Source organism: Asparagus officinalis, chromosome 6 (assembly GCF_001876935.1).
Source record: "Asparagus officinalis chromosome 6, Aspof.V1, whole genome shotgun sequence".
In the NCBI taxonomy this organism is placed as follows: domain Eukaryota; kingdom Viridiplantae; phylum Streptophyta; class Magnoliopsida; order Asparagales; family Asparagaceae; genus Asparagus; species Asparagus officinalis.
Window position 1 is genome coordinate 3,240,811 of NC_033799.1, and position 16,434 is coordinate 3,257,244.

A 16,434-nucleotide genomic window follows, 5' to 3' on the forward strand; every position below is an offset into this window, starting at 1 on the left:
GTAACTCATGCCTTTATTTTCCTCTTGGGCAGGCTAATTTATAAGCGTTGTTTTTTAATTTGCTAGTTTTGATTATTTATCTCAAACATAGACTTCAGTGAAAAATTATTGTTCCAAATTATGCTCAATTTCAGGGAAGGGTGGCGTAACACATAACTTGCTAGATGATATCCACAACCACTGGAGGAGAGCTGAAGCCGTGAGAATTAAGTGTCTTGGAGTACCAACTCTTGACATGGACAACATTTGCTTCCACCTCGAGGTAGCAATACAGGGTATATGAAGATTTTATATCCTGTAAATGTTTCCTATCCATCGCTTACACTACTGGAGCCTAGTTCTTATAATATGTGACTCGTTGTCAGGATAAAACAGGTGGGAAAATCATTTATCGGAAAATTAATATTATACTTTTGTATCGTGGTCGAAACTATGATTCTAAACAAAGGCCTGTCATTCCTTTGATGCTATGGAAACCATTGGCACCAATTTATCCAAGGCTGGTTAAAAATGTAGCTGCTGGTCTGACCTTTGAGGAGACAAAGGAATTGAGAAATAGAGGCTTAAACTCTCCAGCTTTGATGAAGCTTAGTAAGTTTCTCTGATGCATGCTGTTATATATTCTTAAATAACTCCTTCGCCGTTTAGCCTCCAAAAGTTCTCCTACAATAACATTGTCAGTATCCTAGTCAGCTGCTTTATTCGTCTCCTTGATTGACAAAATTTGGTTCTTTTTTTTTTTATCCATGTAGCAAGGAATGGTGTATATGTCAATGTGGTGCAGAGAGTCAGGGAGGCCTTCGAATCAGTGGAGGTTGTAAAACTAGACTGTTCCCATGTTGAAACTAGTGACTGCAAGAAAATTGGCGTGAAGCTCAGAGTACGTATACTGTTCACATATGACAATTTTAGTGGTTATTCGTTCCGTTCCTGAGTTTTTCTTTAGGGTTAATTGTGGATAGACCTCCTGTAATATAGCCCAATTGTGGACAGGCTCCCTATAGTTATGTTGGCGCGGATAGACCACCCAGTACCATTGTCCAAGTTCAGATAGATCCCCAGGGTGATTTTTTATTTTATTTTTACTCTTCAAAGGGTTAGGAAAAAAAAGTTCGCTTAGGGGTTCTATAAAAAAGTTCGCTTAGGGGTTCTATCTGCAACAATAGAACTAGAAGTGTTATGTCCACATTTAATCTTTTTTACGGCGGTATTTGTTTTGTTAGCAACTGAAGTTTTCAATAGAAAAGATACTTGTATGGACATTCTATTCTTTTCAATTCTCAGCTTCTGTCGGCTTTTTAACTCGTTGCAGGATTTGGTGCCTTGCGTTCCTCTTCTGTTTAAAGATAGTCAGATTGTAATCGCTTTTTAACTCGTTGCAGGATTTGGTGCCTTGCGTTCCTCTTCTGTTTAAAGATAGTCAGATTGTAATCTGGAGGGGCAAGGATAGTCAAGATGGTGCCTTGCGTTCCTCTTCTGTTTAAAGATAGTCAGATTGTAATCTGGAGGGGCAAGGATAGTCAAGATATGAATCAGTACAACTCTTGTGTCGGTGATGCTGGCTGAATAGAAATAAACTGAAGACGGTCTACAAACGAAGATCTACAAACGAAGATCGATTAATTTATATGGTGCAGAATGATGTTTCGTCTACAAAATGAAGCAATTTTGCTTTGTGAATTAAGGTGGTTGAGATTTCCAACGAACAGTGTTTCTGATTTCTGGCAATTGTCCATGAACTAATTGCCTTGTATTAGATTTCTGGAAGAATATTGCATATTGATTGTATTTACCGTGTTAAAGTCATAAATTTTCATCTTCTTTTAAAGGAGCTTTGAGATGCACAGGTATTCGGCTTGTAACTTTCTGAAGAACAAACTTATCTATTGTGCGTAGATGCTTATTTGTCAAAAACTGATCAAGGTGTCTTGCAATATCCATTACTTACATGCTCAAGCACAAGAATAAATATTACGCTGCTGAGAAAAGAATGAAAGGAACAAAAATCAAACTGCAATTTCGTCAGCAATACATTAACTAAAAGCATTACTGCGTCACTCCGCAAACCAACACCTATGTACAAATCGCGTCAATCTACTAGTTACACTGAATTAAGCCGAACATATACAGCTCGGATTTTGTAACTAAAGTACATTATACCTGCAAAATAACACCACCCGCAATTGCCACAAGAGCTAACAGCTGATCACCATAGAATCGTTACAGAACTGTCCATACTTATAACTGCAGTCAAAAATGGCTCAGGCACCATAAGTCTTAACATATAAAGATGTCGGAGATAACAGCATATCAACAAGGGATAAGACCTTTACCAAAATGCTATCTAATTTATGTTGCACACCAGGAAGACAATGCTATACTAACAAAATATTCAAATTCATAGGAGAAACACTAAGGGGGTGTTTGTTTGCATGCAAGTGAAAGATGAAAGTGAGAAAGTTACTTTCATTTAACAATTAAGGTGTTTGTTTTCATGTAAGTGGTTATGAAAGTGAGATGTAAGAAAGTTGCCACATAAGATTTAATGCAATTTTGACTTCCCCTAAAAAAGTGGTGAAGTCACATGAAAGTGACAAAAAGGTAAGTAATTTAATTAAATGATTTTAATTATATTTTCTAATTAATCTTAATTTGCCACGTCATCTTCACATTGCACTTTCGATAATAATTTAATTTTTCAAACAAACACTGTATTTCACTTGCGTGCTGACATGGATGTAAAAGTCATTTGTAAAAAAAAGTAACTTACATATTTTAAATTCACTTTCAAATTGCCAAACACCCCCTAAGTCAAGTACAATGTGCAGCCAAAAAATTTACAAGACAATGAAGGTTTGAAGCACAACACTGCTTTGTCATGGCAAGGCATTGATAATCAGCATGCACAGATTCAAAAGCTGACTCAGCCCTTCACATATTTGTCAACATATGCCTGCATAAAAGAGAAAATTTAATCATTACCAAGAATATCGACAACTGAAAACATTTCCCACAAACCAGCAAGTCCAACCAGTATAATTAGATGCGAAATGCAAGCAAGAACCAAGTTACAAAAATCAGCTACTCAGATATCATAACAAATGGTTTGGCAAATTTGTGACAAATATCAATTAGAATTAAACAAAAATATATCAATTTTGAAATGATTGACATTTAGAATCTAAATATTCTACTTCAAACAAGTGTTTAAGAAAAACAGACAGCTAATAAAAATAAAACAGGCAACAACAAGTAATATCGAGGACACTACATGAGTAAAATAAAAAATTAAAGAATAAGTAAAAACATCCAGATGGATTAGTTAACAAATATCTTCGTGCTCCAATAGTTTGGAAACAAATCCTATATATCAAATGATAAAATGGAATATGAGCCCGTAAAAAATGAATATGAGAAATTTTCATATTGAGCAGAAGAAAGTAGGGATGTGCTACCAAAAGGTTTACATAATTTGATATCCCGTGAATACTTATTACATACTAAATCGGAAAACAGTCAATTAATGATATTTCTCTAGCATCAACGAGTCAACCTACAGCCTTCTCATTTCCTTTTATTGCCTTCATGATTGTACACCCTCCTGCAAACTAAACGAATTATTTTGTTTCCAACTTCTTAATTTCAATATCTTACGCGTTCGATTGTGCGTGTAGCTTTGATGTAACAATAATGGGCAATCTGAGGCAAAACTTGGAGATGAGTTAGAAGTGGGTTCTGTAAGTTCGGTTGAACTTCCAACCCTTACTACCCTTTTTCTGGAAAATCAATTCTCAAATGGAAGGGGGGAAAAAAGAGGAAGATTTATCGATTGCATCTTCAGATCAAAAGATATCAGTTGGAGTATATAATCAGTCTAATAACAGCAGTAAAAATTCCCAGACCCTTCACGGGAAAACTCACTAGTTACCTGAAAAAAATAGTGGGATAAAAAATTCTCTGCTGGAAATTAGAATATAAATTGTTGCTAGGAGAATAATTCAGTTACAGATCCAAACTAGAACATAACTAGGAAGCAGGCTGAAAAAAAAAGTAGATAACACTTACCTGTACAAGTTTTGTGAGCTTTGCTTTAGAGTGTGCCAGATAAATGTCAATTTTCTCTTGAGTCTGAGGAATGTTCTGACTCTGCATTGCACCAGTCACCTTCTCTACTGCTTTCTTGACAATGGTCTTGTGAGCTTCCTTGCTCAAGTGTCCTTCCTTCCAACTAGGCTTCAGTACTTCCTTCACAAACTCCACAAGGGCACACTTAAACATTCGCATTCCCTTCGCTTCTTTGCTTTGTTTACTCTCTCCATCTTTCTGAACTTCAGCCTCTATATCATCAACCCTTTCTTTCTTGTTATGGACAGCCTCAGCTTCATTCACTTCTTTGGCAGCAGTATCCACAATTCCTTGCATCACTTCTATCTCCACATCAACACTTTTGATAGGAGGAATTGTGCTATTAGTATTGGTTACTCCCTCCTCAACTGCATGGCCCTTTTGCTCAACATCAGCAGGCAGATTGCTGGTGTCTTGATCCACTAGCTCCATGTTGCCAGATATTGGATTGGTAAAAGAACCTTGATTAGGCTGAACAAGTGGTAACATCCCAGTAGAAATTTGGGGCTTCAGACCACCAGTGCCCCCAAAGAAATGAGCTAAAGATGCTGAAAGGTTTGTTATTTGAGCAGCCTGCTCACTCGTCACGACCTTCTGGGTGATGGAAGCATCAGAATTTAGTTGTGAAGGTTGTTCTGACGTATCTGCTCTTTTGATCAGTTGTTCATTTGAGTTGAAGTTTTCTGGGCTCAGAGATTGAGAGGCCACATGCTGATTCTGCCCACTAAAGTTCAAGTTTAGTTGGTTTCGTCCACTGAGGGGAGCTAAAGGGAGATTCTGCTGAATTTGCCCGATGAGATTAAAGTTCTGTTGATTCTGTCCAGTATGAGGAGGCAGTGGGAGGTTGTAGTTCTGTTGGCCCATTGTGATGTTAGATGGCGGAAGAACTGGCAAATTCTGCATGGGAACACTAAAATTTGGAGGGGCTTGAGGAACAATGAATTGACCCCCCTGGACATTTTGAGGCGTAGAAAAGGCAGCTTGTTGCATTTGCACATTTAAAGGCATTGGAGGAAGTAACTGCTGAAATGGGACATTTGGAATGAACCCCTGTGCTTGTATAGGCTGACCAGAACTATACTGGTTTTGCCCAACTTGTCCAAGATTCTGTCCAGGAATAGAAGCCACGGGAAGCGGATTGCTAGCTTTTTGTGGTTGATTTTGATGTATATTGCTTGCAGTAAATTGAGTTTGAGAATGCTGAGGTTTTGACTTGGAATCCTCCACCTTAGAACAATTGTCATTACCCATCCACTTGGAAGACTTGGTTATCTCAATCACAGCAGAATGATCTTCCTGATTCCGATTATTCCGTGATGAATTTCTAACATCAATATCCATACTATAGCTTGTATCATCATGTGCCTCGACACCATGATGAGAAAACCTGCAACCTTCGCCACGGCGACAGCAACCTTCAGCAAAGAACTTGCAGGGTGTATCAGTGACTGGCCTATGAGGAGGATCAAGCCTCTCATCATCCCTTCTATCATGAGTTCGTGCTCTGGGTTCATCTCTTACATCCCGTTCTCTGTCATGGGAGGCTTCGTGATGAGCATACCGGCACTCTGAGCCTCTACGGCATCTACCCATCATGAAATCATAACACCTAGTAGTACGGCTGTCACTCCTGGAGAATCTATCACGTGGATAATTCTGAGGCTCTCTGACATTTATCCGTCCTCTCTCAGCTCTGCTTTCTCTACCGTCTGATATGCCACTGTCATAATATCTGTTGGGTTGCCTTCGACTACTATCCTCATGAAGGAACCTGCAATCGCTGCCCCTTTGGCACCGTCCTGCTGCAAAATCTCTACATGGTACGGGGTGCCCACTACCCATTCCACCTCTTCCCGGCCACCTCTCAGGGCCTCGCCTTGAACCATAGGGGCTCCTGCTCCTGCTTTTACTCCTGTATGTTACATCAAAAACATTAGACAGGTGTAGAATCAAAACTACTAGGATATTGTCTGTTTGTGTTCTAGTCTTCATTGGAACTTTAGATTGCTAAATCCCTAGTATGTGACGAGTTGGAAAAGAACAAAGAAAATGTAAAAAATGGGACATTTCATAAATGAACAGAGAAGGAGCTGAGAAGCTGGCTTTGCTCACCTCCCAGGTCCCCGCTTATAACTATAGGAAGGGCTCCGGCTCCTACTCCAACTTCTGCTCCTGCTCCTCTTCCTGCTCCTGCTCCTGCTTCTGCTTCTGCTCCTGAATGTTGTAACCAAACATCACGCAAGATTAACCAAACTGGAGACTGCTTTTCTGCACACAATATTGGCAGACACGTGTAAAATGTGCATGTGGTGTTGAAGTACAGTAACTTTAATGTGTTAGGCCCATTGGACTGGTCTGATGATGGATGCCAAGATTTTTGTTCTCCTCACAGATCATTTTCCCCCATTGATTTATGTTCATCAAGCTTCTTTTCTCTCTTCTGGAGAAAGGACTTGACAAAGATTTCACATAAATACTAATTCCATTTGGGGCATATAGCGAAATCTGCGGATAAATTATTTTCCAATGAAAATTGATCACAAATGTTTAAAAATTGTCAGCACCCTAGATATGGAAGTGAACCACCTTTAAACATTGATAATTAATACTCTGGATATAGAAGTTCATTTGCTTTAAAAACTGACAACATATAACGAAGAAGCCAGACCCGCAAGGACGTGGCGCTTTGCGATGAAAGAAAAAAAGATGCAATACCAACAACTTGTTCCCCACATAAATGAGTATGCCAACAAGGAGTATCATCATAATTGAAGCTTGAGTCTTTTAGCACAATGTTAAAATAAAATACCTGTATGACCTGCCCCAGCTTCTTTTTGGTGAGATAGGACTCCTTTTCCTCTTTGCATCACGGGATGGAGATAGGCTTTCATGATGATTCTCCTCGAGAGATTTATTCCATCTGTCTCCTGTTCTGTTTAAATCCTCATCCTTTGCAGTAGTGTGATTCACAGATGATGGTTCTTTGTATGAATGTTTCAAATAATCTCCACCACCAGCATAAATGTCAGGTATATTTGGAAAATGAGGACTTGGAGAGCGCGTGTTAGATAATCTAACAATGTCATCTTCCCTCTTTGCATCATGAGATGGAGATAGGCTTTCACGATGATTCTGCTCAAGTAATTGATTCCATCTGTCTCCTGTTCTGTTGAAATCCTGGTCCTTCTCAGTAGTGTAGTTCACAGACAATGATTTCCTGTATGAATTCTTTGTATTATTTCCATCATCAGCATCCATGTCAGGGAGCTTTGGAAAATGAGGACTTCGAGAGTGGGTGTTAGCTAATCCAACATTGCCATCTTCCGTATGTAACCATCCTGCAAATTTATTTTCTTCATAGTCTTCATTATTTGTCTTAGCAGAATCAGATTTCAATTCAGATGGCAGAGAGGAAGCGTTGGCATCCACTTTTGAAGAATTCCATTCTAGGCCTGGTACACCACCATTATCGGCTTTTATAGGAGTTTCAGCTTGTTGAATAGGAATGTGGGGGTCTGCCAGCATATCCCACTTCGATGTCCGTCTCCTCAAATTTTCTGTCATTTTCTTTTTTCTAACAGAGCCACCAATGTTGAAAAGACTTAAGGGTTGATGTATTTTCAGGAGTCTACGAATGCCTTCTATCTGTGGTTTTTCTTTCAGATCATCAAGGATTACTCTGCAAGAATTCAGAAAACAACATTACCAACTTTCAGGTTTCATAACCAAAAATTGCATAAGTAAACTTCTAAAATTGAAATATATATCTAACTCTGACAGTTCTTAGACGTAAAACCAGATGCTTGAGTGTAGGCAAGGTCACAATAATACAATATGTGACCTCAAATTATTCACTAAAGTCACCATATTTAACAGGTGAAAGCCACATATATAAAAAAGAATGAGGGGAAAGTAACTTGACCACTGATTATGCACAAAAAGGACAAAGAATAAATATCCTAACAAATATCAGTACCACCGAATACCGCATTGAAAAATATATGCTTCGCTGCTATGCTTACCTTCGATCTGGACCTAGAGCTATACCAAACAAGGGAGCTTTGATTTCTTGGAGCTAGTTATCAACAGCCTAGAATGAGCAGTAGGACACAAAAGGTAAAATCAGGGAGTTTTGGTGGTTCCCGTGTATAACAGTTTTGATTTCCTGATCCATTACTGGAAAGTTGAATTGTGCTAGAACTGAATGGATAGGCGAATTCTTCTAACCCTACAGGACAAGACTTACAGTTAAATTAATATATCTAGGGCATAAATCTGGTAATATATGTGACACCCCCATTTTAGTCCCACATGAACTAGTGTGAAGAAATGTTAGTGGCTTAATAGAGAAACTCAAGGCCCAAGGACAACTAGTGCTAGCATTTTTGCGGTGGATTTTAAGCCAATATCGAGTTGCTCTTGGCGGGTCCCACGGGTTGCACGCGCCAACGGGCCCGTGAGCCCGGGGCGTGACAAAATGGTATCAGAGTCAGGTTAGCCAACAAAAAGTGTGGAGCTAAGTGCTATACGGGGCTAAGTGCTACACTAAGTGGATGCGATGGGAGCCACCTCTAGAGTCCACATCACCTGACAAGTGACACTGGGATGTGCCAATTGTCATGTCGTGACGACGAGGACGTCTGTCTTTTTAAGGTGGGGTGATTGTGACACCCTCACTTTAGTCCCATATGAACGAGTGTGAAGAAATGTTAGTGGCTTAAATAGAGAAGTCCAATGCCCAAGGACAACTAGTGCTAGCATTTTGACGGTGGATTTAAGTCAACATCGAGTTGCTCTTGATGGATCCCACGGTTTGCACGCGCCAACGGGTCCGTAGGCCCGAGGCGTGACAATATAGCAATATGTTTCTTTCTCTCAGGACACAATTTTAGGCATGATAGAACTTCCAAGTCATGCAGGCGCGGTTCAGAAATTTCAAAAGTGACAGATTGAAAAGACAATTTTGACAGTTCAAAAAATGACAAACCCCGCCCAAATCAGTCTTCTTACAGTTTGGTGGTGTGCAAGAGCCTGTTTCTTCTCTACTTAAACATTCATTTCTCACAAGACATGCATATTGGGTCTATATTTGTCATATAGTTGCTATTTACACCTCCATAAAGTCATGCATCATATTGTGATAGATAGCGTTCAAGCGCTACATAATACACAGATTTGAACAATTTAGGGATTGGCCGATCAGCCCCATCTAACAGGAGAAGCATTCCTAAACCCAGAAGGTAGTGCTTTTGAAGATGGAAAAGGCCCACAGACTAGACACAGGGAAAGTGTAGGAACTCTCCCGGTTGAAAATCTTTGAGAGAGATTTTGATGCGGAACCTCTACTCTTAACTGTGATTTCACTTAGCTTTTGTGACTTCCTACTGATTGAAACAATGCAAGAGAAAAGAGAGCATAATGTGAATATCATACTTAAACTATAACTTTCAAGGCTTAATGTGTTGTTGCCATTCTCCACGTTGGCCAAATCCAAGTTATAGGCAGAATCTACACTAATTACTCATGTCAGATTGGACATAGACAGAAGTATCTAGCCAGTATCTGATTATTCACAGCCTTATCCTCCTCCACAAGTCAGCCACATTATACGTTGCCATCGTTGCTAACTCAAATCTTCTATTAGAAAGCCAATAATCTCTTGTTCTCTTCCTCTTCTTTCATTTGGCAAAAATGAGGTTCATCTTCTCAAGAATAGTATCCTAGACAACTTTAGAAATCTCAAAAGACTTGTTAGAATGTTTCCAGTATTCATCACCTTGCCATCTTCAACATGTGCAAGTTATAAACTCCTAGTCTAATGATATGGTCGCCCATAATTAAGGATTCACTGGTCAAACACCTAGCTTCAAAGCAAACTCTGCACAAGATACTAATGTAACTTTGACATGCATGTGAACATCACAGATTTATTGCCAAAAATAGGCTTTCTAGATAGGTATATTTCCGTATTCAAAGATCATTTGCCTTCTGGTTACTATCAGACTCTCACTATTAAGGGGTGGTGTCTGGACGCAAATTGCTAATCGTCAAAAAACTTCCAACAACTTTGCAGTACTTCACAGTGTGCAGTGAAACTATTAGAATCAAACATGTGACCATGCTGTAAGCAGTTCTTCATCATAAGATCATAGAAAGGTTATTTGAGGTGTCCTAATCCTGTAGAAAGTCTAGATGTCCATTCCTAAGACGTCCTGCATACTGTTTAATCATGATAGTACTCTTTAAACTAATATGTAAATATAATGAATATGACATTATCATGTACTCTTTAAACTAGTATGTAAACATAATGAATATGACATTAGGCATAAGCCAACATGTCGTATGCATATGTATTGAGAGCAGTAACCTGATGATGCTGATACTTCGTACGAGGACCAGCAAAGGAATGGTTTATGGCTAACTCACTTTTGATGACAACCTTCATGCACAAAATAGATAGGAGTATCATATCCACTTCCATTTTAATGATACCCAAATGAACTTTCCATAAATCATCAAGATCCAAATAACAAAATACCATGATGAAAAAAGTCTTTATTTATAAATAATGTTCTTCATGGACATACCGCAACTCTTTTACAGCAAAATGGGCAAGCAGCACCCAAACAACAAATAAAAAAACAAATATTTACAGATAGTCACTCTAGTTAATGATCTTCCATAATTTAGCAAGCAAGCAAGCAACCCAATCACTTCTCCCCCAAAGAGTTGTAGCAGCCTTGCTGCATGTCAATTCCTATATGTACGTTTTGCAATGCTTGCATTTTGCTTTCTTCTCCAAGGTATCAGCTATTCAAAACCATCTTCACTTTTGAAGTTGCTGATCAGCTTTCACGTGTCATTACTATTTATGGAGGATGGACTGGATTAACTTCAAACTCAACCTTTCCACTTAAAAAACGTGGATCATCTTTATGCCTCATTATTGCAATTCCTGCAACCAAAGAATCCTACTTCCACACTACTTCCTGCTCATGAAAGTTCAGTATAAAGTCAAACCCAACTCTATCAAAATGCATTAAGGACCATCAATTATTCTTGTTGCTATTCAAATTTTTTTTCCAGCAGAATATTGCCGCTGACAGCTTGGGAAGGGAATTTCATGAGTATCTCCCATGTGCTTCTGTTAAAAATTTTGCATAAGTGCTTGCAGAGATATTGTCCTCTGGCATTACTACATTTGGAAATTGCTAGCTAATAGTTACTCATTCTTTCTAATCAAATTGCAACGATCTTGCATAAGTGCAATCTACAAATCCACCAAATCCTGCATGTGAGAAGAAAGATAGCTCCATCAGCCCTAGAGAAATCCCTATGGAAATCAGATCATTATGTTTCCTCAGTTGCTACTATAAAGACCATTATATCCCTGTAGGTGGAACAGAGTTGGACATTAGATGAATTGAAATTTTGGGCATACTTTCTCTTTGGCGCTCTTCGTGTGGGATATGGCAGCTGATGTAGTGATACATTATGCTCCAGAAATTTTAGCCATCAATTTATTTAAGATGAGATTTTATAAATTTTGGTAACACTATATTTAATTTGAGGTTACTTACTATTTATGATTTGTTGTTATGGCTTCTCCCCAAAAAGACTGAAGCAGGATGACTAGATGCTTCTAAACTTAGCCAAAATTATGGCAGATTAGAATCAGAGAATTAAATCTCATGCAACGATCCTACTATAGTGGAAAAAAATCATAAATGTCATGTCATCAGAAAGTTTGTGTGAAAGGTTTAAGCAAATAGAATAAGGAACTCCAATGACATATTTACAAGCACAAAAGTAGACCGACATGTAAATCATATACAATCTAGTCGTAGTACATCATCATCATCAGAAACTAATTTTTTTTGGCAAACTAAGCTTTTGAATTTAAGTTCAAATTTCCATATACATCACAATTGAAGTTAAGATTTCCATCATAGTTTGCTCCAAACCACCTAAAAAACCAGCAAGCTAATATTTATAAATTAGTGCTTTGGCATATAAAATTATTAAGAAATTACCATCATAATTATCATTCATGCACTTCATTTTAAAGCATAGTTTCTATGAAGTTATAGGTTGCTTCTTTAAACTTGTGAAGTTACAAGTTACTGAAATGATGCTGACTCAACAACTTTAATTTGTGGAGTTGCATCTTGCAGATTTAAAAAAAATAGTTCGACTATAACATGTGCCTTGAAGTCATTGTATTGTATCGGTTCATGCAAAAATATACTAAAAAAAAATTAGTCATTGTATTGTATCGGTTCATTTCTTATAGATGACAAACTTTGAAAAAACAAAATCATACTAACAAAGAGTTGCAAGGTAAAATATTCCAAGGTTTAATTGCTATATCCATGTACATTCATATACACATTAGAGGGTCCTCAGGTTTTAGCATTGCACCAAGGTTGACACTTCACCAGCTAACATCTGGTTCTTTTTCCTTTCTCTTGTTTTGGTTTTTACCTAGTTGTAAATGAACCTAGAACTACCCACAGCCCACTCTGTCCCTTGTCCTTCAGCCACTGTTTCAGTTAACAGTTGATTGAGGTCCAGGTCCATAGAGCCCACCTTCAGCTCAAACATGGCTCACAAGTTCAGATAGCCGACTTGCAAATAATACCGGACTCTGAAGGCTATGATATTAACATGAACTTTTGACAGCAACATACCTTGTTTATTCAGTAAACATTTTAGAACATTGGAACTTTGAATAAACTTCTTCAAACAAAACTTGTGACAATAAAATGTTCAAATTTAATATGATAAATTGAGGGGCCAATAGCCCATTTCAGTCTGACGAATGGATTTTAAGAGTCTTCTAATAAGGTCTACATTAATGTTCATATTCATGTCGCGTATAGCGTAAAGTGTATTTTTGTTCTCAACCCTTGTACTGATAGGTTACATCTACTCCTATAGGATGCTCTTTACATATATTACTTGGATTTCTATTTGTGAGGAAAACTCACTAATGGGAACATGGTAAAGCCAACATTTATTGTAGTACTTCAAAGGCTTCTTTCTGCAATTTTTCTAAAACAAGATGCATAAACTGAGAGAAGAATCGCCAAATTATGTGACCAATCCCAAAATCTAATCTGATAATTTGTATCCTTCCACATCTTCACTACACTAATTTCATTCAACTAAAATTCCCAAAGAAATTACTCTCTAGTCTCATAAAATGATGTAAAAAACCGAAAATAATTTTATATACATCTAATGCACTCAAGCTTAACAGTATATTTTAACAAAATTATTTAGATCTAACAAATGTCAGACAATATCCAAAGGTTTAAGTTAGGAGTTAATCCAATATCTAGAGATGTATCCGAGCTAAGTGCCTCATTAACTTATAAGAAGGGGACTAATATAAAATGCACTACATATTTCTGTCAAAAAAATTTAGGCAGAAAGGTAGATCAATTTCATGAATGGTGTAGGCACTTAAAAGAAACCAAGTCCATCCCAAAGAAAGAGAATATTTCTCTAAAACCTTATAGCAATACATTTTCAAATTTAACGTGCCAAGTAAATCAAAGGACAAATAACCCAAATCAGTACCTTGAATGGATAGACTTGGTATAAAATCTACTTTTGTACACGAATACATGTCACATGTACCTTAAGTTGTACCTTCTTTCAATGTCTGGATATATACTTCACTTCTAGTCCTATAGGATGTCCTTTAGTTAAATTAAATGGATTGTTCATTGTGGGGGAGGTTGGGTGTTACACACATAGTAAGAATAAAATTTACAGTAGTACTTCACAAGCTTCCCCTATAGTTTTCTAAGTCAGAATATTTAATTCCAGTAAAGAATCCCTGAATCCTGATATTATTTACAAAATCTGATACATCTTATTTCTCCACATATTATCTACCACACCACATCTGCCTAAAACTCCCAGGGCACTTCAAGCCTTGTCCCATTTCAGAAAATGATATAGTAAACAAATGATGATTTTAGAAAGTTTTGAATAATCAAGATAAAACACTGTATTTTAACGAAATACTTCGCATCAATTGAACGTCAAACAACATCTAAGGATTTAAAATGGGAGTTAGTACAATCCAATAGCCATGCTACACGCGCCATAGAACTATAAATACATAATGCCTATTGCCTAGCATATCTTTTCTCCAATATTTACGGAAGAAGCGTAGTCCAAGTTCATGAATTTTTTCTGAAGTCCAAACTAAAACATGCGGCCAAATTTCTCATATTAATCAACTAAAAGCTAGTTCCTAGAAACTAAGATGATGGGTAAAGTAAATTATTCAGAATTTATCGAGTTTCAGCTACAAGACACTAAATAAGCATTACAACACAACAAGACAACAACTTTCTGGCAATCTCGTGTAAATGCAATCCAGATCAATAAACAAACAAATTAAAAGAGGGGATCAAAGCAACCAACCTCAGATCAACCCAGCACCATCATCAGCACAATCTTTTCAACATTCCTCCAATTCTTTGAATTCTTCGTGTCTTCATTCTGAACAAGTAACATATAAAGATAAACGCCTTTAATTTTTCTCAAAAAGAAAAGCCCTAAGATTCAAGAAACTGAATTGAAACTACAGGAAACGGTGATCAAATCAATAAACCCTACAGTTTTACACAGTCAGATTGATACCTGCTCGCCTCTGGGAAATCAAAGATTGCAGCTTTCTCTCTCTCTCTCTCTCTCTCTCTCTCAGAAACCCTAGAAATCTTTTTGATATGACCGAGAGAGCAAGTAAAAAAATTGGGAAGGACCTCGGGCTAAAATAGGATAAGATATTATACTGCGGTGCACTCTATTATGGTGTGAAAGCAATCTTGACCGTTGGTTCAAATCGTTTTAGAATCGTGCGCGCTTGTGATCCGTTGACTTCACAGGGGTCTAACAAGTAACAATAGGGCGAATTAACAATTTGTAAGTATTTTAAAGGGTTAATTGTACTTAAATGACCAATTTCACTTTAAATGATCCCAGTTGTAAAATATTTCTCTTCAAACCTACAAAGTTTCGAATGTTGCAAGTTGATGCCCTAGAGTTTCAAGATATTGCGCGTTGATGTCATCTATTAGTAAGGTGTTAGAATATTTAACGAATATTCTCGTGTGACTTGTCACGTGATATTCTAATTTACAATTAAATCAACCTAATCCTTTTTCTTAGAATAATTTTTCAAAACAGACTCATTCGGATTTTTATTTTTCAAAATCGACCGTTTTTTCTTTTATTTATCAAAACCGACCGGATTTTGTGATTAGCAGGTTAATCACTATCCTAAATAGTCGGGGTTGCCAACCCCGACTATTTAGGAGGGTGTTAAACCCTAATTAAAGGCCTTAATTAGGGTTTAACACCCTCCTAAATAGTCGGGGTTGGCAACCCCGACTATTTAGGATAGTGATTAATCTGCTAATCACAAAATCCGGTCGGTTTTGATAAATAAAAGAAAAAACGGTCGATTTTGAAAAATAAAAAACTAAATGGGTCGATTTTGAAAAATTGTTCAATTAATACCCGGGGGTGGGGGAGGCATTTTCGTCCTTTAGAAAAACCATAACAACCTAAAAAGTTTTTAGGTAGAAAATATTATAGATTATTTGCATGAAATGTTTTACAACCGGAGGCGTTTAAGTGAAAATCGGTGGAACAATAGGCCACTTAAGTGCAATTCGCCCTATATTTAAAAAAAATTATTGCAAACATAAACAAGATAGAATGAAAACTATCCATATTGTGAGTGAGCAAATTGATTAAGGTATAAATTAAATGAAAAAAAAAACTTCCTAGTATTTGCATGTTGATAAAAATCCCATTAAGGATCCTATATAATCATCTTTATAGGGATGTATGATTTGCATCGCAAATAGAAAAGCTCAAATTTACAAGCTAGACCCCAATATACTTATGAATTGTATGGATTGTCCCTTTAGACCCGATGTTCTGATAGAATTTGCATTCTCATGCATTGAAACTTGAAAAAGACATTTTACCCTCCTAGTTTCCAATATTTAATCAAACAATCATCAGCTTTTCCATATATCACCAATTTTTCTCCATAACAATATTCACCCGTGTGTTTTTACTATCAATATACCATGTTATTGGCTTTTACTTCCAATACAATCTATAGAAATTAAAACATAGGGAAATAGAAATGTCTACTTTTATAAATCTAAGTAGGATTTATGTCGATCACGCACCTTTAGCAAGATTTTTGTAATTTATCATGTATTAAAAGAGATTAAAATCTGGCAACATCTTATGATGATGCTCATCAAT

General features: G+C 37.2%; 2 protein-coding genes across 2 annotated transcripts in view; one reads left to right on the top strand and one right to left on the bottom strand.

The window, feature by feature from the left end:
* Nucleotides 1-1,484, top strand: part of LOC109844752 (CRS2-associated factor 2, mitochondrial-like) — a 3,618-nt gene extending 2,134 nt beyond the window's left edge. Inside the window, exons 2-5 of the mRNA XM_020413864.1 lie at nucleotides 135-262; nucleotides 366-591; nucleotides 753-880; nucleotides 1,383-1,484. Coding sequence (XP_020269453.1) covers nucleotides 135-262; nucleotides 366-591; nucleotides 753-880; nucleotides 1,383-1,484 — 584 coding nt within the window. The remainder of the gene's footprint in view (nucleotides 1-134; nucleotides 263-365; nucleotides 592-752; nucleotides 881-1,382) is intronic.
* On the bottom strand, nucleotides 2,807-14,910 carry LOC109844482 (zinc finger CCCH domain-containing protein 55-like). The gene is made up of 6 exons (XM_020413537.1): nucleotides 14,791-14,910; nucleotides 14,572-14,649; nucleotides 6,935-7,804; nucleotides 6,238-6,339; nucleotides 4,066-6,037; nucleotides 2,807-2,953 (listed from the first exon to the last, which is right to left on the bottom strand). Exons 3-6 carry the CDS (start codon nucleotides 7,687-7,689, stop codon nucleotides 2,924-2,926), a joined length of 2,859 nt encoding a protein of 952 aa, XP_020269126.1. The 5' UTR covers nucleotides 7,690-7,804; nucleotides 14,572-14,649; nucleotides 14,791-14,910; the 3' UTR covers nucleotides 2,807-2,923.

Coding starts and splice junctions, on each gene's coding strand:
- LOC109844482 (XM_020413537.1), bottom strand. CDS start 7,689: ATGACAGAAAATTTGAGGAGACGGACATCGAAGTGGGATATGCTGGCA. Junction 6,340..6,934: donor AGCTGGGGCAGGTCATACAG/GTATTTTATTTT, acceptor TACAACATTCAG/GAGCAGAAGCAGAAGCAGGA. Junction 2,954..4,065: donor AGCTCACAAAACTTGTACAG/GTAAGTGTTATC, acceptor TCTTTTATGCAG/GCATATGTTGACAAATATGT.